Genomic DNA, 26,996 nt, shown 5'->3' with positions numbered 1-26,996 from the left:
CACAGCATTGTTCTCACCAATTCCACATCCAAACGTTGCATCACTGCTGGAAGAGTTCTCAATCATCTGCATGGGGCCAGGAGGTTGTTTTTTGATCATTTCTTGATCCCTGGCTGGATTTGCTACAAAACCTGGCCCAGATTCCATCTCTTGGATTTCTGTGGCTTCCTGTCCTATGGTTAGAGACCTAGAATATAAAGGAATGAGCAGAAAGGTCAAGCTGGTTACATTTCTTGGGGCCCATAGAGTCTTTTCTTTTTATTTTTGTGAGGCATTTGGGGTTAAGTGACTTGCCTATAGTATTATGTGTCTGAGGCCCTGTTTGAACTCAGGTCCTCCTGGCTCCAGGTTTGGTGCTCTATTCACTGTGCCATCTAGCTGCCCCCAGGGCCTCTGTAGTCTTAAAAGGCAAAAGCCCTAAGGCCCTTCCCTTTACCACAAAGTCTGTTACATAGAAAGGGTCACCTAGTTCCCCCAGACTCTAATGCAGCAAGAAGAGATTGTGCTAGAACTCAGACTTTTTTTGAAGATGCTGAGAGTTTGGGCTACCTAGCAAATTAAAAAACAAAAAACCAAAAAATCTCCCAATCACGCGATGAGTCAACAAAACCAATTACAGAATTCCACATGTCCCACAGTTACCCTAAAGCACTTCCCTTAGATATCATAAAAATTCTCCCAAAAGCAGTTCTCTTGTGTTTTCTGTAAGAAGGCCCACCATCTGAGCAAGCTGATAGGGTCTGTACGTGTGCCAGACCCCTATTATAATTATATCATTCTTTCTCCATTTGTTGAATTATACCTTGAATTCTGTGGGAAATCCTACATAAATTTCTAGGTATGTTGTGACAAGTGACTATTTCTAGTTAAGCTGCCCCTGGGGAATTGGGGAAGAACAGTTAGCAAATTCATGCATTATTCTGTTTATATTTTAAATATTCAAGATAATTATTTACCTAATTAGTTGTACCGACTGATACCACAAGTCACAGTTAACATTTAATAAGATAAATTATACTTATATTTGCATTTGCAATATGGGCAAATTTCACAAGTCCTACAGTTTATACTTACCCAAAAGGGGCAGATTCAGTCAATACGGAGGCAGAAAACATTCTTTAAAAAACTTTAAATCTTAGAAATTTAGGTGCTAAATAGAAGGATGATGGTCAGTGAATTTGCTAATTTTCATCTTTGTGGTCTACATGAAGCCCACATTTATACTAGTATTGTTATTAATTATGGTTGTGTATACTATAAAGAAAAATAAGGACTTTTTTTTTAAACAGTGGAGCTGTCTTTCCAAATATTGTCACTAACAGATCATTTTAAAAGGTTCCCTGGTAGACTCAGGATTGTATTTCAGATCTTCTGGCTTCCAGGCCCCCTACTCTCTCTACTGGGCACATCTGTTTTTCAGATGATGTAAACAAAATGCGAATAAAAAGGAGAATTGACAAAGCCACAATGTCAACTCCTTCCTTCTTGGATCCTTCCTGGACCCTTTTAAATAAACTGCCTGAGGCCAATCCAGCACTCTGGAAAACATTAAAGTAACAAACAAGAATGACTAATAATACAACTTTATTCATTCTGCATGACTTTAAATGATATCCAACGATAATTTTGGGGTTTTTTAATGCTCTGGGTCTGTGATATACAGTGCACTGTGTATAAACTCTGTACATTGCAGTCTCTTGCCACCTGTTTAGCGTTTGTGGGCCAGATATTAATAAAGAGTCTTACTGTTTATCCAAACCAATGCATCTTCACCATCCATCTAAACGGATGACTTCAATGTTTACAAGAGACAAGGTTGCTGTTTGTTTTTCCACATGGAAGATGCGAACATTGTGCATTTGTTAGCCAAAGCTTTGAGGAGGAAAACCCACAGCGGGTTTTCTTCTATAAACTCTGAACCTCTAAAGTCTAAGTTTACTCTCAGTTCTTCTTTCTTTGTGGAAAGGCCATGATAAAAATGAGACAGACAAGGATTTTAGACCCATAGCTGAGTTCTAGAGAGAAGCAGTCTATCCTCTTTCATACTTCAGTGGTCTGTAGTATGGTTGGCATGGGGACTTCCTCTGCTAATACACATCACAATCTCTTTATGAGCAGGAAATGGTCTCTAAGAGTTCCCATGACTAGAAAAACTCCTCACTTTGTGTAGTCAACCTGGAGATGAATTTCCTTAAACTTAGCGAGACTGGTCCTTGTGTAACAGAAATACAGTTCTCTCCAATATATCACCAGTCCTGTACTTGCTTTTTCAGCTGGATAGAATATTCCGATTTGCTCTGCTAGCATAGCTTCCGAGAACCCAGCATCGTCTTCATTCCATGATGAGGCCGTAGAGTAAGACTTTGATGGAGAATTCTCCACACAAGTTAACACAGACCTCAGAAACAGAAACTGTCTCTTCTGTCTCTTTTGATAGTGCTTGGTACCATATTCTGCACTCACCAAAATGTATTTTTTACTGACTGACTCTAAGAAATTGACTCTTTCTAGTGCTTTGGAAATATGGTTGTTGGGCCATATGAGTTGGGAAGCTTCTAACTTTGGGGCTCTCCCTGGCTTTTTTTTCCCTGCCATCTTTTCCTGTTCTCCAGTGCGTCCACCCTTGGGACCCCTTCAACAACCATGGATAACAGTTTGCAATCTCAGGATAAGCCTTTATTGTTTACTTCCAGGATCCATATCAAAGTCTTTCTGGAAAGCCATGGTGAATACTCACTATGTGTGAAGCAGAACCATCAAACCATACGACACCAGTGCTGTCTCAGGTCCATATTGTCTGTACTTCTTATTGGCAGTGAGCAGTCTGCCATCTTTTGTTAAGCCCCTCCAGGATGTTGTTCAGCATGAAAACTGAGAACTAGGTTATCCAAATCTTGGTAGGTATGATTTACTCAATATTCAATTAGGTTTTCAAATCCAGGGCAGTCCAGGTTCATTTTAGAGAATATTTTGAGGTTCTTATTCAGTAGCTTTTTGTATATTGACTCAGTTCTAGTTCAAATGTGCTCATTCATTTTCTTGAAACTCAACAAACTATTGCAGTTTCATCCATGTTTGCATTCAATATGTGATTCCACAGATTAGTGTACAAAATTCTGTATTGGCATTTATTGGATGTTTGAAACCTCTGATTAGAATATATAGTAAAATTTAAAAGCGCTATTGTTGGAATAGCTAGAAACATGCAGTGTGATGGTAAAGAATCATCAGCCTGAAAATAGGAGCAAATAGAAGTGTGTTGAGCATTTTTGTAAAATCACTAAAAAAAGAGACAAGTCTTGATTCAGCAAAGAACCACTCAATTCAACACAGACTTTTGAAAAGATGGACCTCAGTCAGTGTATTTCTGATTGAATCTCATCCTTTTTGATGTTACCAGAGTGGGCTCCATCATCTGAAGGCGTTTGCTCTGTAGTCCAGCCTTCTGTTTCTGTTTTAACTAGGGCTTCTTCCTTCCACCCCCTCTCAGTGTGATCCCAAATGCTACCAGTTTTCCATTAGATAGTGTATTGCAATGAAAGGCCACAGAGGACACTATTGTAGTCTTATTTTTCAAACAGAAATATAGGTGAATAATAGTGTGTGAGAAGAGAAGAGATTTATAACAGATCTGGAACCATTCTTGGGGCAAACCTCACCATACATCTTTTCTAATCTTTTCCTATTCATTAGCCATAGATGAATCTTTTGAGGCCAATAGATTTGTTTCATTTTTACTTAAAATTTTTTTTCAGCCCAGATATCTAGGATTGCATTAAGTTGTTTCTAATGAGCTCTAAGTTCTCAGTAAAGAAAAAAGTGGGGTAATTGTAATCATAACAACTTTACTGTTTTTTTAAATCTAAAAAATGACTCATTTAAAAAATATGAAAAATCCAAAGCAAAAGAAAGAAAAATATGATCTTTCCTGAGACATTTCCCTTTCCCCATTGGGGATAATTGTGTTTAGACTTAAAATTCTGGATACTGAAGTGAATTTCGTTTCAGCCTTCTCATCCTGCAAAGGGTTCACATTCTGATTGTGAAAATTATAAATTAATTTATAGTTAACAAATGTCATTTTAAAAATTAATAGTAATTGGGCACTTTTGAACCTGTCTTCTGTCCCTGTTGGGAATACCAGGTTCACCTTCCCCCACACAAAGGAGCAATGGCTTTTATCAAACCCATCTTTCAAACCTTTGAAAGAATGACATGGGCTCTGAATCTCAGTGGTGGCACATGTATCCTGGAGGCTGCCTCATTAACAATGTTCAGTTTGATCTTGTTGCACATTTTCTAGAAGTGTAGAGGCTAGAGTGCTGGACTTGATGTCAGGAAAAACCAGGTCTAAGCCCAGCCTCAGATAGATAACTAACTAGTTGAGCAAGGCAGCCTCTGTTTCCTCTTCTGTAAAGTGAGGAAAACACTTGTACTTACCTCCCAGTTTTGTGAAGTTAAAATGAGATAATATATGAAAAGTACTTTGGAAACTTTAAAATACTATTTTTACTACTAATAATCCTATTTTTCCTCACTTTTTTCAGTGGAGTTCAAATAGAAACAGTCCTGGGACAAGTTGCTGCCCTGCAATTATTCTCTTCTGTTTAACGTTTGGCATATTATTTATTGTGCAGATGCATAGAAAAGATTGCTTTTTTGCAACCGAATAAATATTGGGATAGAATTTCATCTCTGGGTGCACTGAAAGAATCTTTGGAACATTGAGCATCATACAGGATGCTGGGGATGTGTATTCCATCCCGTTCCCTTGTGGTTTTGATCTTTTCATCTAGGGATCTATACAGTATTTTGAAAGCCTTTGATTAAATGTAATTTGGAGATTATGAGAGTTCAGAATCGTCTGCATTTATTAAAATGTTCTTAAATTTTTATGGATTATAGTCTTATCTGGGCTATTGTGGAAGGAGGGAAAGCAGGAAGGAAGAAACATCTATTAAGCACCTACTGTGTGCAAAGCACTGTGCTAAGCACCTTACTAATATTATCTTTAATGCCCATTACAACCCTGTGAGATAGATACTATTATTATGGCCATTTAACAGTTGAGGAAACTGAGGCAAACAGAGATTAAGTGACTTGCCCAGAGTCACATAGCTGGTAAGTGTCAGAGGCTGGATTTGAACTCAAGTCTTCCTAGCTCCATTCACTATGCCATCTAGCTGGTTCAGTAGTTCAGGTAAGAGGTAATGAGGGCCCAAATGGTGGGGGTGGCCTTATAATGGGAGAGAAGTGGATGAATGCAAGAGATGTCATGGAAGTAGTCAATAAGACTGGGCGTGGGAGGAGAGGGAAGAGATAAAGACCCCTCTGCAGTTGTGAATCTGGGTGATTAATAAAATTGTGGCACCTTAAATAGAAGTTTGTCTGTAATGATGTTCTGCTCTCAGTATAATTTATTTGCCCGGTTCTCAAGGATATTTTGAGGTTGGTATTTGCAGTAAAGTAATTTGTGTGTGTTTGTGAATTGACACATAAGCTCCTGACATATAGTTCTGGCTGTTATAATTGCTAGACCGTGGCAGAGTAGCTGTGCACCACTTGAGGCTGTTTATTTTTAAAATAAGCATTTCCATAACATAATATAATAAAAAGATAATTGAACATGAAACTATATTGAAACTGTTATATGCAGCTTGCTATTCCTTTTAAATATATAATAAAGTTATCCTGTAAATTTATTTTTTTTAAATTGTTTCCCCTTTTTCTTTCCTCTCCCCCCCCCACCCTAGGGATGGTTGTTATTAGGCACAAATAGGCATATATATGTAAAATTATTCTATATATACTTCTATTTATCAGTTCTTTCTCCAGATGCAGATAGTCCTTTATAGTTAATTTGGGTAATAATAGTCAAAATGAGTTATTTGTTCAAAGTCCTTCTTAAAATGTTGTTGCTGTTACTATATACAATGATTTTCTCTTGATTCTGCTCATTTCACTCTTCATTATTTTGTGCAAGTCTATCCACATTTTTCTAAGATCATTGAGCTCATCATTTCTTAAAGCACAGTAGTATTCCATCACAATCATATACCACAACTTGTTCAGCCATTCCCCAGTTGATGGGCATCCCTGCAATTTCCAGTTCTTTGCTACCGTGAAGAGAGCTGCTATAATCATTTTAGAATATTTAGAACATTTTGATGTTTATCCTAACTGTCCCTCTGCTCTCATTGCCTAGAAAATGCCAGGCAACGGCAGGATGGGATCGTGAGCAATTCCATCATGTATTTCACTGAAGAGCCCCCTGAACTGCCTGCGAATAGCCCCCATCCCTTGAAGCTGAGGCGCATTCTCAACCTGAGCCCCTTCACGGTCACCGACCACACCCCCATGGAGACGGTGGTAGACATCTTTCGGAAGCTGGGGCTCCGCCAATGCCTGGTGACTCGTAGTGGGTGAGTAGAACAGCAAACTTGAGTTCAATTTTGGTCGGCATTGAAGAGCCTACCTACATATAAAGCACTGTGCTCAGCACTGATGTAATACAAAGACAAATCTGACAAACAGACCTTACCCCGAAGATTCCTAACATTTTACTGAGGAACATCCCATACAAATAGTCACTATACACAAAAAGAAAAAAAAAAGAAAAAAAGTTGAAGAGGCAGGGAGCATGAACAACCAGGGAGATCAGGACAGAGAAGGAGGCATATGAACTGAGGAGTCTAAGAAGTGGAGATGAGAAGAAAATATATTTAAGGCATGTGGGACGGCTCAAGTAAAGACAAAGGGAGGAGAAGCCACACAGAGTTGGAAGAACAAAAAAAAATCAGTTTGATTGGAATGTAGAGGTATGTGATGGCAAGGAATGCAAAAAAGTCTGGAAAAGTTGGCAGAGGCCAGATTGTGGAGGGATTTAAATGCCACATTGAGGAGTTTGCATTTTTATCTTTGAGGCAATAGAAAGCCACTGAAGATACTTGAGCTGGAGCATGATGCAGTTTCTTTTAGGAAGATGAATTTTACAACAGTGTGGAAGATGAATTGGAGAAGAATGATGCTGAAATCTGGGAAATGAATAGAGGCAGTCTATTACTAGTATACTATGTAGTCTAGTTCAGTGGATAGAGTGCTGGGCCTGGAGTCAGGAAGGCCTGAGTTCGTATCTGACCTCAGACACTTACTAGCTGTGTGACCTTGGGCAAGTCACTTAACCTCAGTTTGCCTCAGCTTCCGCCTGTAAAATAAAGATAATAAAAGCACCTTCCTCAGCGGCAATATGGGGATAATAATAGAACTTTGTTGTGAGAATCAAATGAGATATTTGTAAGGCAGTTAGCATGGTGTCAGGCTTAGAGTAAGTTCTCAATAAATGCTTGTTTACTTCCTATTTCAGTAATCCAGGTAAGAGGTAATGAGGGCCCAAATAGTGGGGGGTGGCCTCGTGAGTGGGGAGAAGGGGATGGATGCAAAAGACGTCAGGGAGGTAGAATCAACAAGACTATTAGATATGGGAGGAGAGGGAAGAGCTGAAGACACCTCTGAAGCTGAAGTTGTGAGTCTGGGTAGCTGACGGAATGGTGGCACCCCAACAGAAGCTGGAAAGTTTGTAGGGAGGGATGATTTAGAGTGAGAAGAGAGAGGACATATTGCATTTGAGACACTTATGGGACATGTAGGGAAAGATGTCTGGAAGACATCTGGTGATGCCAGTTTGAAAATATAATCAAGAGACACGAAAAACAGAAAACAGTGGGGGAGAGTAGAAAGAAGGGGGTGGTGGTAGTGATGGGAATTGATCCAATGGGATGGTAGGAGACAGCTTCTAGGGGCTCTGTTCACGTAACAGTCAGGGCTTCTCAAGAACTGAGAAATCTGAGACAGAGACTACGTGATTTGTACTGCATTTGACTGTGGTCAAGGGCAGAGGAAGAGTAATCACTTGGCATCCTACTTTGAGCAGTGAGCATGTCTTCTCGCAAGTGTTATTTTTACTTTCTTTCTATGGGGAGCTTGGATGTGAATGCAGCACGAAAACAGAGCCAGACTGCTTGAGCAATTAATGAAAATATACTCAGCAGCAGACCCTTTTCAGCCCATGAATAATGTCTGACCATATACCCTAAGCATGGAGATAAAGCAGCTTTGAAAAAGGGGACTTTTTCCTTCATTCACCCCTGCCCTGAGTTCTGAAAATGGAGAGATCTGAAAGGTTTTATGTCATAGGGATTTGAGATTAAAGAGGAATCAGCTGTGTCCCCCCCAAAAAAACCCTAAATTAATTCTCTAGCTATTCCTATATGTGAAAATTAAAACATTATGGAAACATTTCTGTGATTTTAGGAACCACAATTTAAATTAGGATAATTAACCAAGAACTACCTTGTTTCATTGTTCCAGTAGCTAATGGATTATTTTATGGTATATTATGCAGCTACTGCATTGTCATTCTGTAAGTATGGTTTTTTTGTTTGTTTTTGTTTTTGTTTTGTTTTTGTGGTGTAGACCTGTGATTTCTCTGGAATAGAGAATTCTGAGTCTGGAAACTCTGGGTGTGATACTATAATCCTGTGAATTGATCAATCAGTGCAAATTGGTAACTGATTTGTTAACTTGCAGTTAGAGGGTTGTTTGCAAGCACACACTGAGTATATTGGAAGGAAGAACTTGAATACAGGTCTTCCTTACTCCAAGGCCAGTCTTCTAGCCACCATACCAACTGCTTCTAAAAATTCTACGTAGAATAATACATAAAATGAAATGTGGGGGCAGGGGAAGGGGAGGGAGACTGTAGAAGTAGCCTCCTAGCATAGTAATAGTGATAATTATGATAGTAATGTATTACATGGCACTTCATTGTTTAATGTGGAGCATTTTGCAAACCTTAAAGTGTTATGCAAATGTCAGCTGTTATTGTTGTTACTTTTTTAAAGCACTTTGACACATAATTAGCTCATTTCATCCTCATTATAACACTATGAAATAGGCAAGAAAGCTATTATTATCCTTATCTGACAGATGAAGAAAATGAGGGGACACATTCATTAAGTGACAGATACCAAATTAATAGCAGAGATAAGACAAAGTGAAAGTTAAAGAAATAAGGGACTATTATAGGTTCTTGAAAAGCAAAGTAATTGTGTTAGTGAAAAATTCTTCTGGAAGTTTGTATGCAGGATAGAAAGATATTGTATACCTTGTTGTTCAAGTATGAGGGCACGATCCTTTGGACTATGGTTTTGGCAGAGAAAATAGAGGAAAGTCATTGTCAAAGACAACTCAGTAGACCCTTATGATAGATTGGATATGGGGAGAGTGTAGGATCATAGTTGTCAAACTGGAAAGGATCTCTTAGGCCGTCTTGTCCAATTCATTCATTTTTCAAATGTGAGGACACTGAGGTTCCAAGAGGTTAGTAAGTAATAAGGGTCTGAGATGGGATTTGAATCCAGGGCTTTTGACTTCAAAGCTAATGTTCTTTCCATTGACCCTTGATGAAGGTAATGCTAAAGTTTTAGATTTGGGGAAAATTAGGTAGATTCTTTGACAGTAGTGGGGAAATTATTTTCATCTGTGAATGCATGCGTGCTCCTACACGTATGTACACACACACACACACACACACACACACACACACACATACCACCCCTTCCTGAGCATCTGTGGTGGTTTTAGCTGCTTTAGAAACTAGCTTAATTTTCCAAATGCTGAGCCACTGGGCCCACCAAACAACCTGATGGCTTTGATTATAAAAATTGCCAGATGGTATTTATGCTTTAGAGTAAGGGTTGAGGTAGATATTAAAGTAATGTGTTCTCTTGATTGTAAGCCTTTGATGATCCCTTGCTTGACCCCATAGTCTCCTGGGTCCTATTAGAAAGGTAGATAAAAATCTGGTTGAGGAGTAAAAAAAAGGCCCCCAAGCCCAGCATTGACTAGAGTGAATTGGCAGCTTCTATTATTAGGCCAAGATAAGTGTGAACTGATAATCCAATATTTTTCAGTCCTTTCCTTGCTGAAATAGCCTATGTGGCCTGAAGTAAATGATCAGCTCTGCTAGACTGTAAGTTCCTTGAGAGCAGGGACTATGTGTCTTAGTAATATTTGTACCCTATACAGAGTCTTGCATACAGTGGATATGCAATAAATGTTTGATGAATGCAAGTACTTAACCTTGATTCTGGAGAGCATTTCCCTAGGCAATATCTAAAGTAGACTTCCTCTACTTTAATTTCCAGTGCTCAGGAATACTATGCAGAATAAATATCAATGTGGTCACCCATAGCATTTTAAGTTTATAACACTTTAGCCTCCTTAAAAAAAAACCCATAAAAAACTAGATGTCAATTATCATTGGAATTTCCAATTTAGTCAGGAAATTCTGCCCTTAATACTCACTCACAACTGATTGGCTCCCAAGAGTGGTTCACGTGAAGATCTAGGGACACAAATTGGCTCCGAATGTTCTATGAGAAAACAAAATCACACTCTCTCTTGTTGTATTTTTTAAACAAACACAGATGCTGATATGTTAGTGCTGGCAAGATATCCTTATTTGCTAGGGACTTTCATCTCCTTGGGCTCCCAGCCAGGTTAGGCATGTCTCAAACATGCTCACTCTTCATATTCATTCCTTCTCTTTGTGCCTTCCCTGCTGAAAATTGCTAACGATCTTCAAATGTCGAGATCACCTGGTCTGTGATGTGATGAGGAGGAGCAGGCAGCTGGAGGATGGGGGGGGGGCAAAGCCTCCAGCTGCTTCTTAATATACCCAGAGTCCTGAGGGAAAGGCACAGATAGTATTAGCAGACCCAGATAGACGCAAGCTGGTACTGGGTGGAGAAGACTGTGGCCTTTTGCCCCCTGAATACCACAGCCTGGGAGCCCATTGGTGGCAAGAGAGGTGAGTGGTGTTAGGTTTCCCTGAAGAAAACTGAGAAAGCTAAAGTGAGAGAAAGGTAATTCTCCAAGGCTCTTGGCAGGGGGTGAAATGGTTCTGTGATTCCAGTTAACCTTCTCAGACAAATCTGAAGCTGAACTATTCTTAGTGGGGTAGAGCCTGTTAACTCTACTGGGCTCCATTTACTTGAATTGATAGCTGGGAAGGGTCAAGCCTTCCAATTCTCAATTTAAACGAATTAGGGCATCCTGTCTCTTTCAAGACTGGGCTTGCCTTCCCCTTTACCTGAGGAGCAGAAAATGGATGGCCTTCTTGCTTGGTGGCACGCTTTCCTTTTCAGTCTAGGACTCACACTGCTGTGGACAGATAAACCACTGACATGATTTTGCAGTCTTGTGTATCTCTTCTCTGTGGCCCTGAGGTGACATTTTCAAAGAGACATTGTAAAAACTTAGTTTCAGACAAATGGCTGCTCTTTTGGTGTTGCCTTGGGGAAGAAGGGGGTGTAGAACTGCTTCACATCTGCCTTGTAGGAGCTGGTTTGTGGGTCATAGGTGTGTTTTTGTCCATTGGCAAACATTGGTAAGTAATGACTTATCAAAACAGATTTGCCTTGGGTCTGTCAACACTTACTGAACAGTAATCTGGAAGATGGCTCAAGAAAAAAGGAGACAAATTAGAGGAGTGTTGAGAAGCATTCAAGAGATAGACACAGTCAAGTGCGGTCATCCAGGAAGGCTGCCTTGAAGGAGGGAAGAAACAAGAGCACACTGGAGGAAGAAGGGTTTTGAAGCAGAAGAGCCCTATTAGTTTGATAGTTTCACAACAAAGCCTCTGCTTGCCTTTAAAAAACAAACAAACAACCACAAAGCAAAACCTTATAATGATAGCCCTTGCATTTGTGGTGGATAGGACTGAGAGGACTGAATGAAATTTTTCTTGGCATCAGAACTTTTTTTGTTAGAGGACTGCTATTTAACTCATATCAAGTGACAGCTTTCTCATTGTCCTTTGGTAATTTTAAAAAGAAGACCTAAATCTTCATTAACACTAACGTTCACTTAAGGTCTTTTTTCACATTAACTAGGGACAAGTTCCCTAATTTTATGGTTTTATGATATACCTTGATGAAGAAGTAATTACATAATACAGTGCTTCCCAGAGAGGCAAGAAGACTTGTGTGAACCTGGGCAGGTTACCTTACTAACTCCTCAGTTGTTGAGAAAAACTCTTCTTTATAGTCTCAAAGACTATAAATTTCAGAGAAAGTCCTGACTTAAATTGGTAGAGGTTTCTTAGCCTTGGAGTTCTCTATGCCAGTGCAATCACAGGTCTTATCACTCCATTTTGCATTTGCTACTCTGCCTGGAATAAGATGCCCCCTCCCAGTTAAAGCTCATCACCTCTAATCTTAATCTTTGTTCAGTACTTTTTCATTTGCGTCCAACTCCTTGGTGACCTCTTTTGGAGGTTTTCTTGGCAAGATACTAGAATTGTTTGCCGTTTCCTCCTCTAGCTCATTTTACAGATGAATCAACTGAGGCAAACAGGGTTAAGTGACTAAAAATTTGTATCTTTCAGAACTGTCCTATATGTCTGTGATTCCTTCTGGTCTTCCTTTTTAAAATTCTGGAATTCTATCCTAACCCTCCCCTTTCCTCCTACCTTCCTTCCCAGTCTCATGATTTTACAATTGAATAAACTGAGACCCTAGGAAGGGAAAATGACTTACCTGATATTATACATCTAGTTAGTAGGAATAGAACTGAGGGCGCCTAATGTCCAGGCCAAAGTTCTTTCCATAAAACCATGCCTCATGTTAAAAACTGATTAAGAATTGATGTGCTTCTTTGTTCTTTGTGTGTGGCAATCTAAGATTAGACCATAGATATGTAATCGTGTGTCTATACTTGAATAGATCTGTGATTAGATCAATGAGGATCTGCTTTCTCCCATTACCCTCCCTTTCGCCACCAGTATAAATTCCAACCCATCCATGCCTTCCCATTCTGTGTGATTTTTATACACGTGTTTCCATTCATCCTTTATAGATGAATTATCCAACGTAATAGAGACTTCTCTGGGTCTTTAATATTTTGTGGATACTAGTGCAACATATTATCCTTTGTTCTTGCCATGACTGGTTCATCTCCATTTCTAGTCACATATATCGTGTCTTTTTTATTCTGAAATTAGCAAATAAAATTAGTATATTCAAATACATTATGGATTGTAAGCAGGTTATACATGTAACTGTGTATCTCTATTATAAAATAATAATAAATAGCTCACATTTATATAATCATTATGCATACAGGTCATTGTTGGCAAGCTTCTGTGACCTATTTAAAGCCACCTTACATTTTACATTGCCGTTTTTGATGTTCCCAAACTTGATTCTTTGAAGATCTTGGTATTCCATGATTTGCAGCTATATTGCATTACTGAAAGAACACTTGTGATGAAAAGATGAGCTTTTTGTTTCAGGGAAAACTTGGGATCATTGAAAATGCTGAACAGTTTTCTAAATGCAATCTAGTCTACCATTCTTCTATTCAGTGATGGGATACATTCAGTCTATCTACAGTGTATGGCCAAGATACAGCTAATGCTGGACTAACACAATGGATTGTACAGCCATGCTTTGCAATATGCATTCTTCATCCGTTTTGTTTTTCCCATGTAGATTGTTGAGTTGTTTTCATTTGAGTGGACCTGGATCTCATTGAGGAGGCCCATTAGGTTCTAGAGTTTGGTACACTAAATGCCATGTTTCTCCCAAACAGAAGCATCAAGAGAACAATGAAAAGGGAATATCCTCTCCATTGAGACTCTTTGCAGGATGTCTTCTATGACACCTTTGATGTGCACGTATCTCCCTTAATAGAGATAACCAAAAGATAACTAAACAAAATTTCTCTGTAATTTCATCTATCAAGGAGGCTTGGATGATCTTAACAAATGCTTGAGAATTACCCCCTTATTGCAGGGAGTGACTCTAAGGTTAGCTTTCATTCTACTAAATCAAATGCTTTTTTCCTAAGTTTTTGTAATTAAACCAATAAATATAGTAGGATCATGTATTTTCTTTACCTTTCATCACCTATGTGACTATGAAAATGTGGTTTGTTGTGGACAATCACTGATAGAAAAACCTGCCTATTCCCTTCTCATATGTTGGACAGATAGATTCTTTTTGGGGGGAGGGCAATTGAGTTACACAGCTAATAAGTGTCTGAGGCCAGATTGAACCCGCGTCTTTCTGACTTCAGGGCTGGTGCTCTATCCACTCCACTGCCTAGCTGCCCCCAGACGGACTGTTGATGTGTGCCTAAATCATTCTCAGGAAAATTTATAAAGATGAGAAGGTGGACATTCGGGCCAGCAGTTGTCAATATCTTCTCAACCAGTTTTTCCCCCTGTGGTAGTAATACCATCCATGGTATTTTTCATTCTTTAGGAATCTTTCATTCTTTGGCATACCAAATTAATTCCTTGGTTCTTTTAAAATCACATCCCTACCAGCACACTTTCTTCTGTGTCCCTTTGATCAGACTCAGATGCTCTTCCTGGCTTTGTTTTCCTAGGTTCTATTTGTAATTCTTGCTTAGCACCTTGGGACTGAAGTGTTAGTCTAACTGTGTGGGCTCCTCTGTGATTTGTGATGAGAAGAGATCATTGTAGAAATGCTGGCAAATCTTTTCCAATGTGTATATATTTGTTATCCTTCTTCCAGATTTACCTATATTCTGTGTGAGGAGCATCTGTCCCACTTGGGACTTAAATGAAATAGTTTTTTGCAGTCTCTTACACCCACCCCAATGTTTTTTGTTGCTTTATGAAGTAACTGTATTCCCAATCTTTGTTCATCCTTCTTTATAATGATTTTTAAAGTGTTTATTCCCTAATTTTTTTTTCTGCCTGGCTGCCGTATCTCTGTCTCTCAAATCAATTGTTTCTTGGTTGAGGTGGGCTTTAAGCTCTTATTTTCCTCCTTATGGTGACTTTTATTTTGGATAAACTTCTTTAAGAAATGGTGGTAATCTGAGATGTCAATGTTTTTACTTTCATTCATTTCCCATTTTCTAAAGTAGGCTGTTTGCCTAAATAAGTCAGGTTGGAACTGTTTAGAGTAGAGGGAGTTCCTCATCTTTGTATTTTCTTATAATTGGTGTTAATTTTGATTATTGGTCAAACTACTAGTCTTTGATCTAACTGCACACAAATAGCTGATTGTAAAATAATGCTTACATTAATAACAAGTCTTTTCATGTCAGTATATCATTTCCTTTAAAAACAGTTTGTTTTCTATGCCAGTACCTTTTGATCCTATATATATATATATATATATGTATATATATATATATATATATATACACACATGTATATGTATATATATATATATACACATATATATGTATATATATATATATACACATATATATGTATATATATACACATATATATGTATATATATACACATATATATACATATATATGTGTATATATGTAATATATATATATAAAATATAATGAAAATATTCATTATAAACAGGTGTGAGGCTTCTGAATGATTTACAGACCTTTGACCTCTTTTATTTAATTGTGAATTCGTAGGGACAGCTCTGATTTCATTGATATTTGGAACTCCCTCTAGCAATGGAGGTTCAGACTTTGTCTACAGATGGTAGTCTTAAAGAATTAACTATAGTATTGAAACATTAAATGATTCTGTCAGAGTTACACAGTCAGTATGTGTCCCAGGTGGGACTTGAACCTACATTTTCCTGGCTTTGAGATTAGCTGTCTATCCACTATGTCATGCTGATTTTTATTGTGAACCATGTTTTCCAACCTATTTTTCATTATCTGCCCCAGTGCTTACCTTCCCATTGAAATCACCAAGACTTCATATGACTATTGACTTAGTTTGGAGAATCTTATCAAGTTTTTTTTCTAGAAATTCCTTGCTTTTTCATTTTCAGAAGAAGTTGTTGCATAAACTATAATTATCTCCATGGTGGTCTTTCTGTCTGTTCATCATGAGCATTGTAAGGCAAGGTACCCACATGCACCATTAAACGGTGACTCTTGCTGCCCTTGGCTGTATTGTGAAACCAGTTTTCTTAGCACCTTCATTCATCTTTCTGAGGAGAGTGGTGAGCCATCCTACAATTAACTCTTAATTTCTTTGTCTTCTGATTTCACCTAGAATGTTGATGGTTCTGTTCCTCTAGTAGTGTATACACTTATTGGTCTTTGGACAGTGGTTTCATACTTAGAGCACAAAGGTTAGATTAATATTTATAGATGGTCTGTAAACCGTGGTTCGTAGCACCCTACTCCTACTTATCATTTTGTAGCAGTGGCAAGCAGAGTTGCCAGAGGCCATGTAGTACTGACAGATGTTAATTTTTTTATTTGTTTATTTTTGGGTTGGCATGAACGAAGAGTTCTCTCATAATGTTCAACCTGCTGGTGATTAGTCTGTTTGTATTTATTTGGGCTGATTGTCAGATGGCAAACATAATCTGTCACTGGATACATACACAAGAAGAAAGAAGAGACATTAAAAAAATATTCCGAAGGCAAGTGGTGGTGTGTGTAACCATACCTTTGAATTAGAAGGAATCACGGAGATAATCTGTTCTAGTCTCCCTTTTGAGAGGTGAAGAGACTGCAGCCCAGAAAGATTGAGTGGCCCAACATCACGTTGTAATTTAGTAGTATAACCAGGACTTCCCATTCTCCTGTGGGCTCCAAGGTCTTGTATGGACCGAATTCCATTCAGTGCTTTCCCCGTGATAGTGACTTAGGTCTCCCCACTGGTTCTACAGTTAGTCCCCTAGAAGCTTGTCCATGTGCGTTATGTTATACACTATCCTGAAGAGCAGATTCCCAAATTCTGGGACCTTAGAAGTATCTCACTAATTCAAGTGATGGGTAAAACTTACAGCTATCTTGAGGGTTGTGTGTATGAGAAAAGACTTAAGCAACATCTTGTCTGGTGGAAGCCAAATAAACAAGGAAATCATTTGATTTTTAAGACCCAGGTAGACTTTTGAGTTGACCCAGGGAGGTTATTTGTGAACCTGAACTAAAGCTGAAACAGGTCCCCTCATCACAGGCTGGAACCTAGTTCTCCAGAGTGCTTTAACTTTTAGGATATAGGGTGGGTATTTAATAGCTCAAATATGGCTACTGAGGAAGTGTAAGAACTAACTACAGCTTCTGGCAGCTATAGAAACACCCTTATTTGTCAGGGAACTGGGTAATGGCATTTTGGGGAATAATATTCACTTCCATTTGAATGAATGGGATGGTGCCATTATGATGGAAATTGAACTCCTAAAGCAACTAAATCAAAGAAAAAGATGAGGAGGAGGGGAAAAGGGTTACCTTGAGACACAAACTGAAGTAGGCAATAAACCTGTGGAGTTTAGGGCCTTATTGTGTCTAAGTATTACAACAACCATTGTTCATTCTTGGCCTGGGATGGGGGTGAGGGGTGGGAAAGTAGGAAGGGATGAGTTGGCTCTCAACAGCAGCAGTAGATCTTGGAGACTGAAAAAGATGAGTAAAAAGATTGAGAGCCTTTTGCTTCCCTTAGGTTGTGTCTTGTTTCAATATTTTGACAAACATTTCTGGAACCGGTTTTGTTTACTTGAATTGGGCCTATGTTTTTTCATGCCAGTTTTTTTTTTTAAGTCCCACAGGTTGAAAAAATGTGAGACATTCATTCCAGATGTGAGAGTTTTCCCGAAATAGTTCATGCATAAAGTCTAGGTGTAGCATTCATGCAGTGATGAGCATTCTGTGGGGAAATAAGGCGGTGGTCATGCTATACACTCTCCTGACTTATTTTTTCACTGTGTTCAATCTATTGCTACTACTTGCTATATTTCTATAGCTCTGTTTCTTCTAAGGTTGTGAGTTTCTAGTTTTGCATTTTATCCTGACAGTATCCCCTTAGAGCAGTGAAGGGCAGGCAGCATTTATCCTCATGCTTTTTGTTGCTCAGTTGTGTTTGTTGCGTCTGACTCGTCGTGATCCCATTTGGGGTATTCTTGGTGTGCCTAACTTTAAAGTATTAAGTATGGACCTTTTGGTTGTTCAGTTGTTTCAGTAGTGTCCGACTTTTCATGACCCCATTTGAGGTTGTCTTGGCAAAGACACTGGAGTGGTTTGCCATTTCCTTTTCCAGCTCATTTTACAGATGAGGAAACAGAGGTAAACAGGATTAAATGACTTGCCCAGGTTCACACAGCTAGCGTCTGAGGCCAGATTTGATCTCAGGAACATAAGGCTTCCTGACTCCAGATCCGGCACTCTATCCACTGTATCACCTAGCTGCCCCAGTGGTGGTGTTGGGCTTGCTCAAATTGGAAGGGCTCCTGGCTAATTTGTTGAGTGCCTTGGGCATTGAAGGAATTGTGGGAATTGAGTGAACCACCATGGATTCCATCTTGTGACTCGGTTCTATAGTCTTCCTTCTATGATGGGTCTAGTCCAATTAATATCCCCATGCTACAGATTGAAATTTGACACTGAGAGATGACTTACGTGGAGTCATATTAAATCATTACTTGGTCACTGAGGGGCCGGAGACTTGAGCCCAGACTAAGGCCTCTTTCTTGTTGTTATTGTTCTCTTTCTTCCTCCTCCTTCCCCCTTCTCCCTTTTTCCTCATTTTCTTTTAGAGGTCTTCCTATCTCCACCAGCCTGGGAGTACAGCAGCTATTCACAATTTGATCCCACTATTGAGCAGCTTGGAGGCTTTGATCTGCTCCCTGAGTAGTGGTTCACCCCCTTGTCCTCAGTCTGGTCACCTTCTGTTCTCGGGGCCGCGATATTTGTGCTGCATTTAATTTGGTCACTCACTCGATAATCTTTAGCGCTTCTGAAACTCAGAACTCCGAAACTCAGGTGATCCGTGAGTCTTGGCCTTCTCCAGTGGCAGGGAATACCATCCTGTGTCACCATGCCTGGCCAGTGCTTATTTCTATATTGCTTTTCCTTTTTTTGTTGTTTTCTTTTGTTTTTGTTTTTCCAAGCTAGGTTTCCAGTGGTTTCTAATCTATAGACATAGAGGGTAATTACTTAAGCATAAAATGGGAATAATCTGGGTTTCTAATCTATAGACATAAAGAGTAATTACTTTAAGTGTGAAATGGAGATAACAACACACCAAATCAACAAACATTTATTAAATGGTTACTATGAGCAGGCACTGTGCTAAGTTGTGAGGATATAAATACAAGCAAAAAGACAGTCCCTGCCCTGCCTTCAAGGGGTTTACCTTTTAACGGGAGAAGACAACACATAAAAGAGCTGAAAAGTGTGTGCCTGGGCTGGTGGTGGGGAACTCCTGCAGGGATGTAGTGGCAAAGTCCAGAGAGTGAAGCATAGCTGATATGAGCCCTTCCTCAAAACTCACCTATGGGAGAAAGAGGCTGCAGGGACAGAGAGAGAGAAGCAGTCAAAACATGGCACATCTGGAGAGTAAAGAATGGCTGGTCTGGGCCCTTCCTCAAAATGGAAGGGTTGCTCTGAGGATCAAATGTGCTGATATCTATGAAAATGATTAACTGAAAAGATAAACTTATTAACTGGTATGATTATTTAAATCCTCCAGTGATACTATAGCCTTAAGCTTTTCGATAAAATATATTCTCCAGTAGAGTTTGCCCCAAAGACCTTAAACATTACAAACAGTTTGCATGGGCCTGCATAGGTTGTTTTTAAGTTAAAATTGATCTAGTGTTAACCTTTAAGGCATTTATCTTTTTCTGTTATCTTTCCATCTACTTTTGGTTATTATCTCAGGCCAATCACTATCTCAGGCCCAATCCAGGTGAGTGAAAGTTAGGAATCAAAGTATACAAGGCACTCTGGAAAGGAGAATGAAATGGGGGGACTTTCAGATCTGCCAAAAACTTTTATTGGGTCCCAAATGACTATCAAGCTGCAGTCTAGAAATTCCTGGACTTATCACTATGTGTATGCATTTGTGTGTGTTTTCCCCTATGTTTAGAAATACTTTGATTTCTGTATACTTTAAGTATAAAATGGGCAGTATGATATCCTCTCTACCTCACATGGTTGTTGTGAAAAGCTAATGAGATGTCTATAAAAATAATTAACAATGAAATATCATATAAATATTAACTGCTATGATTTAATTTAAATGATGCTGTTTTAAACACTAGAATGTATGGCATGAAATAGTAGATAAAGGTTTGGCCTTATGGTTAGGAAAACCTGGGTCCAAATCTTACCTCTGATACACCGGCTGCATGCAAATCAGTTAATTTCCCTGTGCTTATAGGTAACTATCAAAGACTTTAAGTTGGAGAGAAGATACTGATCTGCATTGATAAAGACAGTGTGCTTGCTTGGCAGTTTGCTATTGCATTGTCCTTATCTCTGTGTCTCTGTTTCATTGGTGAAATTCTACATATTGTACTCTTATCTCAAACCTATTATTTTTCTGTGTAGGCTATATTTTCTGCAAGCAGGTATGCTTGATGCTTTGATGCTTCTGGGTTTTTTTTAATTTTTAAATTTTTATTGATATCTTTTATTTTTACATTACCTTTATTTCTAATGATATTCCTCCCTCTGCCTTCCCCAGTAAGACATTTTTGTTACATAACACCAGTTCAGCAAAAGTATTCAACACTTTAAGGATAGCTAGGTGGCTCAGTAGATAGGGCACTGGGCTTGGAATCGGGAAGACTCATCATCGTGAGTTCAAATCTAGCCTCAGATACTAGCTGTGTGACCTTGGGCAAGTCATTTAACTCTATCTGCCTCAGTTTCCTCATCTGTCAGATGAGCGGGAGAGGGAAATGGCAAACCACTCCATTATCTTTGCCAAGAAAACCTCAAATAGGTTCATGAAGAGTTGGACACGACTAAACAATGTGTGTGTATATCTGTCTGTCTGTCTGTCTCTATATATATATGTATGTGTGTATGTGTGTGTGTGTGTATGTACGTACACGTTTGTTTTGCTGTACGGTGTAAATGTTGATCTAAACCTAATTTGTGCCATTCTGTTTTCCAGTTTTCTTAGCAATTCTTACCTAATAGTGGTTTTTTCCCCTCAAGTAATTAATATTTTGGGATTTATTAAACACTGGATTATTGAGTTTCACTGTTTATGATTCTCCCTTGTCTACTTTGTTCTATTGATCTACTTTACCATTTTTAACCACTATTAAATGGTTTTGATTACTGCTTTATAATCTAATTTGTAGTCTGAAAGAGCTATTACCCCCTCATTCCTACCTTTCGCCATGATTCCCCATGATATTTTAGATCATTTGTTCTTCCAAATGAATTTTGGTTTTATTTTGTCTAGCTTTGTAAAGGATTGCTTTGTTGGTTTTGATTAGCACAGCACTAAATCTGTAAATTGACTTTGGTAGCATTGTCACTAGTACCAAATAGCCCTTTATTTATTTGAATTACTTTTTATTCCTTGAAGGGGTGTTTTGTAATTTTATATATACGACCATTGACTGTGCTTGGTAGATTGACTCCCAGGTATTTTATGTATTTTATATATGTTATATTTATTTTTAATGGTACTTCCCTTTCTGTTGCTACTCCTGGATTTCATTATTGCTATATAAAATGCTATTGATTTTGAAAGTTTATTTTGTAGCCTGAAACTTTGCTTAAGCTATGTGAATTGTATCAATTAGTTTCCTTAATGATTCTCTGGGGTTTTATTTGATGCTTTTTTTTTTGAGTGGAAAAGCCAAGAAGAAGCATTTCCAATTTTCCTCAGTTTTCTTAAGAACTTGAGCTCATTTAGTAATATGTTGTGATGTCAACACCAAACTCAGTATTTCCTACAATGCAGAAAATAGAACCAAAGTATTTTTGGCTTTTAGTTTCTGTTCTGATCAAGTTTTGTTTTTTGTCGATGGATTTTAGAGGGCTATTATTGACCTCTTGTTTCTTTCTTTTCTTTTTTTCCTGTTTCAGGAGGCTGCTGGGTATCATAACAAAGAAGGATGTGCTAAGACATATGGCCCAGATGGCAAATCAGGACCCTGAATCCATTATGTTTAATTAGGCCCCTCATACTTCTAAGGCATGTGAATATTACTTTGGAGAAAAACAAAAAAGGTTGTATCATCATTTTTTTTTTAAAGAAACAACAATATGCCACCAAACCAAAATGAAAACTTTACACAGGGAGCAGCGTGGAATAAAACTCTTAAAGGAGTTGAAGAAGGATGAGACATTTCTTAAATGATTGGGCATATAGGTTAGCACTTTAACCCTCTACAAGTTTCAAACTGTGTTTCCCTAAAGTGTTTACTAACAACTCAACTGGTACCCAGGTAAGTATAGTGTGGCCTACACATGGCAAAGAAGGAAAAATAACGCTAGAGAAACATATCAATCTAGAAGACCGTGTGGGAGGCTTTAACTTAGGAACAAATGTGAAGCTTCAAATTCAAAAGCATAGAGGAATAAGTATATAAACCTCTTTATTTATTTGTAACTGAAGTTTTGTTGCTTTGTTACTGAATCATAAAGACATTTGTCACTTATTTTGTTTTAAAAATTAAATTTTGAAGAGACCTAAAACTGTAAGTATGGAAAGAAATCCATGGAATCATGGACAGTCTTTTTCTTGTTCTCAGATACAGTTATTTTGGTCTCCCCACTTGTAGGCTAGCCATCACCATGGCTGAGTATTAAAATCAAAGATGTTTGGGAGAATGGATCTCTTCTCTATGCAAGACTCAGATCTCAAAACTGCACTATGAAAGTATTCTTCAGTTTGGTCCTGGATTTCATTGCCCTCTATACAAAGAAATAGATTCTTATTTTGAAAGGCATCCAAAACTGGTGATTTATTTGTATCTCAGTTGCATTAGCCTAATTTCTCCAGTCCTCTTGATTTAAATCTTCTTAAATACTACTCAGTTCAGCGTGACAATAGGAATGTTTTTAATGGGGTTCATGCCACCAGCATGCAGTAAAAACTTGCTTTAAGTTCCAAATGGGACATATAAAACAGTCATAATAGGTTAGCCATTGTTGGTACCTTCTTATCACCAGATCTTTTTAATTACCCTAGTCAAGTAGAGTAGACGTTCATAATGGAAAGCCACTCATTTAAGTCTGCTTAAAAAAAAGGTAACAAAAACACCCTCGACTAAATAGATAATAAATCCTTCCCATTCTGTTCTCTCTGGGATGTAACCTGGACTAGCAGTTTTAGTGTGTTCTTTCAAACTGACCACCAAAATCTCAGAAACATTGGTCTCATTTGAACCTCCCAGTGTCCTATTCCCTTGATTTGGGTGTCTTTGCACTGGAATGTAAATATACTTTTTCTTTCCCATTTAGAGCAACAGTTTGGGGGAAAAGGGTTCAGGTGTGTTAGGGATTAAACAATGGTGCAATTATTTTAGGTGAAACTTGTCAAATTACCCCTTTTATTTTCTTTTGTGGCATTTTCTTTTCTGGATGGAAATGGTCCTACTCATTTCTAACTCAATCTTTCTGAAGAATTAGATACTTCAATTTTCCCCACTACCTACCTCTTCCCTTCCTTTGCCTTAAGTTCCATGACACAGAATCTACAATCTTGGCATTTCAGATTGGTTTCAGACATAAGATTTTTTTCACTTTGGATAAAAACATGGCAAGAGTATATTTTTGGGAGGTTTCTAGGTGACAGAAGAACTTTGAGAGTTTCTGTTGAGTTTGTCAATTCAAGTAATATCACATTGACGCAAATCAATTAGTCGTGGTTTTTTCCTATGCTATCCCTCATAAAGTATCATAGAAAGCTATTTCATTAAAGAAAAGTCCAGAAGATAATAAATTTTTAAAAATATTTATTGTGAAAATGGAGGCCCATTTTTTGTTCTGTCAGTAACCTTTAATCATGCTAATAACTGCCCTTGTAGAAATTGTTATGTATTGAACTTATTTGAGGGGCCGCTAGGTGGTTCGGTGGCTAGAGTGGCTGGCCTGAAGTCAGGAAGATTTATCTTCTTGAGTTCAGATCCAGTCTCAGACACTTAGTAGCTGTGTGACCCTGGGCCAATCACTTAACGCAAACACTTCTGGTTGCCATAGTTTCCTCATCTGTAAAATGAACTGGAGAAAGAAATGTCAAATCGCTCCAGTTTCTTTACCAAGAAAACCTCAAATTGGGTCACAAAGAGTCAGACGAGACTGAAACAACCAAAAAGGGCCCATACTTAATATTTTAGTTAGGCTTTTGTCATGGGAGTTTATGTCCTACAATGGACAAATCAAAGCCTCTCAAAACGTGGAGGAAGAGAAGCAATGATGGTGGTAGAAAGTCCTTAGCTGGTTGAGTTGATTACTTGTCATGTACATAATATTATTACCCCCACTCTTCAGACCATACCCTTACTGTGAATTACAGTGAATCATAGTTTTGATTTTCTATGATCCAGAACTACTTTTAGTTAAAGCCTATAGTTCTTAAAAGGTGAAATTCAACAGTGATGGGACATGCAAATAAAACTACAAGATTTGTTTTTGCTCCAGCTTAAACCAATAAGAGTATATTCCACTGTAGTATAAAGTTATTTAGGAGATGGAAAGTTGGGTCTCTGCCCTCCCTACCATGGATGGAGTTGGAGAGACTGGTAAATTCACTTTAGTTTGCAAATGGAATTGAGGTTGAAAATTTAATTCTAATTCAGTAGAATGAATATGAGGAACTGGACCTGTGATTTCACTGTTCTTTATACATACTACAAAGTTTCCTTTCAACCATGATTTTTAATCGCTTCTTAGAACAAACCTAGAATCAGAATAGTTGGGTTAAGGTGAATAATAAAGGAGAAAAGAGCTTAATTGCCTCTCTGTACCATCTAAAAAACAATTTGGCTTTTCTCTGTTCTGTTTTCTTGGAAATGTTTTCTTGTTAATTCAGCTAGCATTGTGTTGCCAGTTGGTGGGGGAATCCTGGGACTATTTCTTGCAGACAACTAGGATATTTTAATCCCATTAGCCTAGTGATTTAAGGAGCAGTTACAGAAGGTGAGTCAATGGTATTAATAATTTTATGTAAGGGAAATGTGTATTTTTCAGGCTGGTGTATATTCATTTGCAGGACCGAAGGCTTTGTTTGCCAAGGTGATCTGATTGTTTTGCCTGAGTTTTATGCAATAAACACCCCAGTTTAGATTTTCTGCCTATCTCTCTCCCTTGTCCATGGTGCAATAGAGAGCATATTGGATTTGGAGTCAGAAGACTTGGATTCAAACTGACTCTTCCCCGGTTGCTACTTGTGTGACCTTAGGCAAACCATCTGTCCTCACTGTCCTTAATCGTAATATCAGGGGCTTGGACGCTAAGGTATCTTCCATGATCAATTCCACCCTTCTTCCTCTGCAGCTAAAGAAGTCCATTCACCGACAAACAAGTGGTAAATCAAAGGCACACAAGCAGATTTGATAGTGAGATAAAATTTATGAAAACAACTCACATTATATCCAACACTGTCATGATGTTTGACTTTTCTTCTAGGTCCAGTCTCTAGAATCAGTCTCAAATTTCGCCCTAATTCCTTTTTCTGGTGTTAGGTTGACCTTTAGGCATTGAAGACTGTGCCAGTGAACTATGAACTATGAACTCTGGCAGATTCTTCCATGCTGGACAGGCCAAATACAGAGACATTTCTCACTGCTAGGCTTGCCATCAAGTGATTAATAATTCTTTGGTTATGGCAACTCAGGAAACAAAATAGTCCCTGCAATCCTGATAGAAAAGAAGTTATCAATGTGTTTCAGTCTTAATATTCATAAAGGCCACAAAGATGAAAATTATCACAGCTTCACCAACTTTGGGAAGAAATGATTACTTCAGTATGTAATTTTAACATGCAAATTCAACTCACTACTTAATATCAGGGTGCTGGACTGGAAAAGGTTAGAAACCAAATGGATGAGAAATCTTGAATCGTCACATAAGTTCAGTGTTGTGCTTTTGTTTTAATTTTGCATGAACAGTATTTTGTTAGACTCAGCTTCCAACATTTATTCTAGAAGACTAGCTAATGTTACCCACCCAGGGTGATGTTAACCAGATCCCAAACTACCCGCTACTGGCATATGATTCATTTTATGTCCTGGATGTGCTGGAAATGAACCCATGTGAGAACTATAGGAGATCTGTTTTCATTTGGTTCTGGAATGACAGCATAACAATGTCGGCTTAAAAAATTGTAGCACGTTGTGTAAATGTTGGCACCTTATTGAAAACTAATGTTTGGACTCTATTTTTCAAATAAAACAAATCTACTAGAACAGAGTGTGTTGTGAATTGGATAGATACTTGTTTCATATCATGTGTAGGCTATAAATTTAAATAAAATATTGGGAGCAGGAATGTGGCGCAGTGGATAGAGCACCAGCCCTGAAGTCAGGAGGACCTGAGTTCAAATCTGGCCTTAGACCAAACACTTGACACTTACTAGCTGTGTGATCCTGGGCAAGTCACTTTACCCCAGTTGCCTAAAAATAAATAAAATATAGCTTCAGGATATTTAATCCAGATAGAAAGGCCTAAAATTTAGAGATTCAACTTTCTTTCAACAAATACTCATTGATCAATATAACACAGCAACGTTTTGTTGCACTCTGGAAAGACACAGAGGCAAGTGAAACAAAATTTCTGCTCTCAAGGAACTTATAATGTAGTACTATTAATACTTTAGTGAACCTGTGAGCCTTCTTTGAAATTTCTTTACCTCAGGGATGTCATGGAACATATGTGCTGTCTACTAATTATCCTGCTCTCCATATGACCAGTCCCTTTTATTTTTCTTTGGCATCTATTCTATTCTGTCCAATTTCTTGACTATAATTGGTAACCCATCTAATTTAGTAAGGAAATAAAACATGTACATATGTGTATATACCCATTTGTGTTTGTATGTGTGTATATACTCACACACAAACACTTTACATACATACACACAGAGAGGCTTAGCTTGGCCTTAGAACCAACCCATTTACATGGTGAGTATGACATATGAGTTTATTATGTTCAAGGAGGTACCCATTACCCTCTCTGAATTGGTTACCTACCCTAACATGCTCTCACAGTGGCA

General features: G+C 38.3%; 1 protein-coding gene across 2 annotated transcripts in view; it reads left to right on the top strand.

Moving 5' to 3' along the window:
- CLCN4 (chloride voltage-gated channel 4) overlaps positions 1 to 26,190 on the top strand; it is a 106,623-nt gene extending 80,433 nt beyond the window's left edge. For both annotated transcript variants that reach the window (XM_021006237.2, XM_021006236.2), the window contains 2 exons: positions 6,206 to 6,422; positions 21,866 to 26,190. In XM_021006237.2, the coding sequence (XP_020861896.1) occupies positions 6,206 to 6,422; positions 21,866 to 21,956 (308 nt within the window). In that variant the 3' untranslated portion in view covers positions 21,957 to 26,190. The remainder of the gene's footprint in view (positions 1 to 6,205; positions 6,423 to 21,865) is intronic.
- Positions 26,191 to 26,996: the final 806 nt, after the last annotated feature.

This window comes from Phascolarctos cinereus, unplaced genomic scaffold (genome assembly GCF_003287225.1).
Source record: "Phascolarctos cinereus isolate Bilbo 61053 unplaced genomic scaffold, phaCin_HiC Scaffold_726;HRSCAF=1367, whole genome shotgun sequence".
In the NCBI taxonomy this organism is placed as follows: domain Eukaryota; kingdom Metazoa; phylum Chordata; class Mammalia; order Diprotodontia; family Phascolarctidae; genus Phascolarctos; species Phascolarctos cinereus.
The sequence above is the reverse complement of the archived record's forward strand: the minus strand, read 5'-3'. Positions and strand labels throughout refer to the sequence as shown.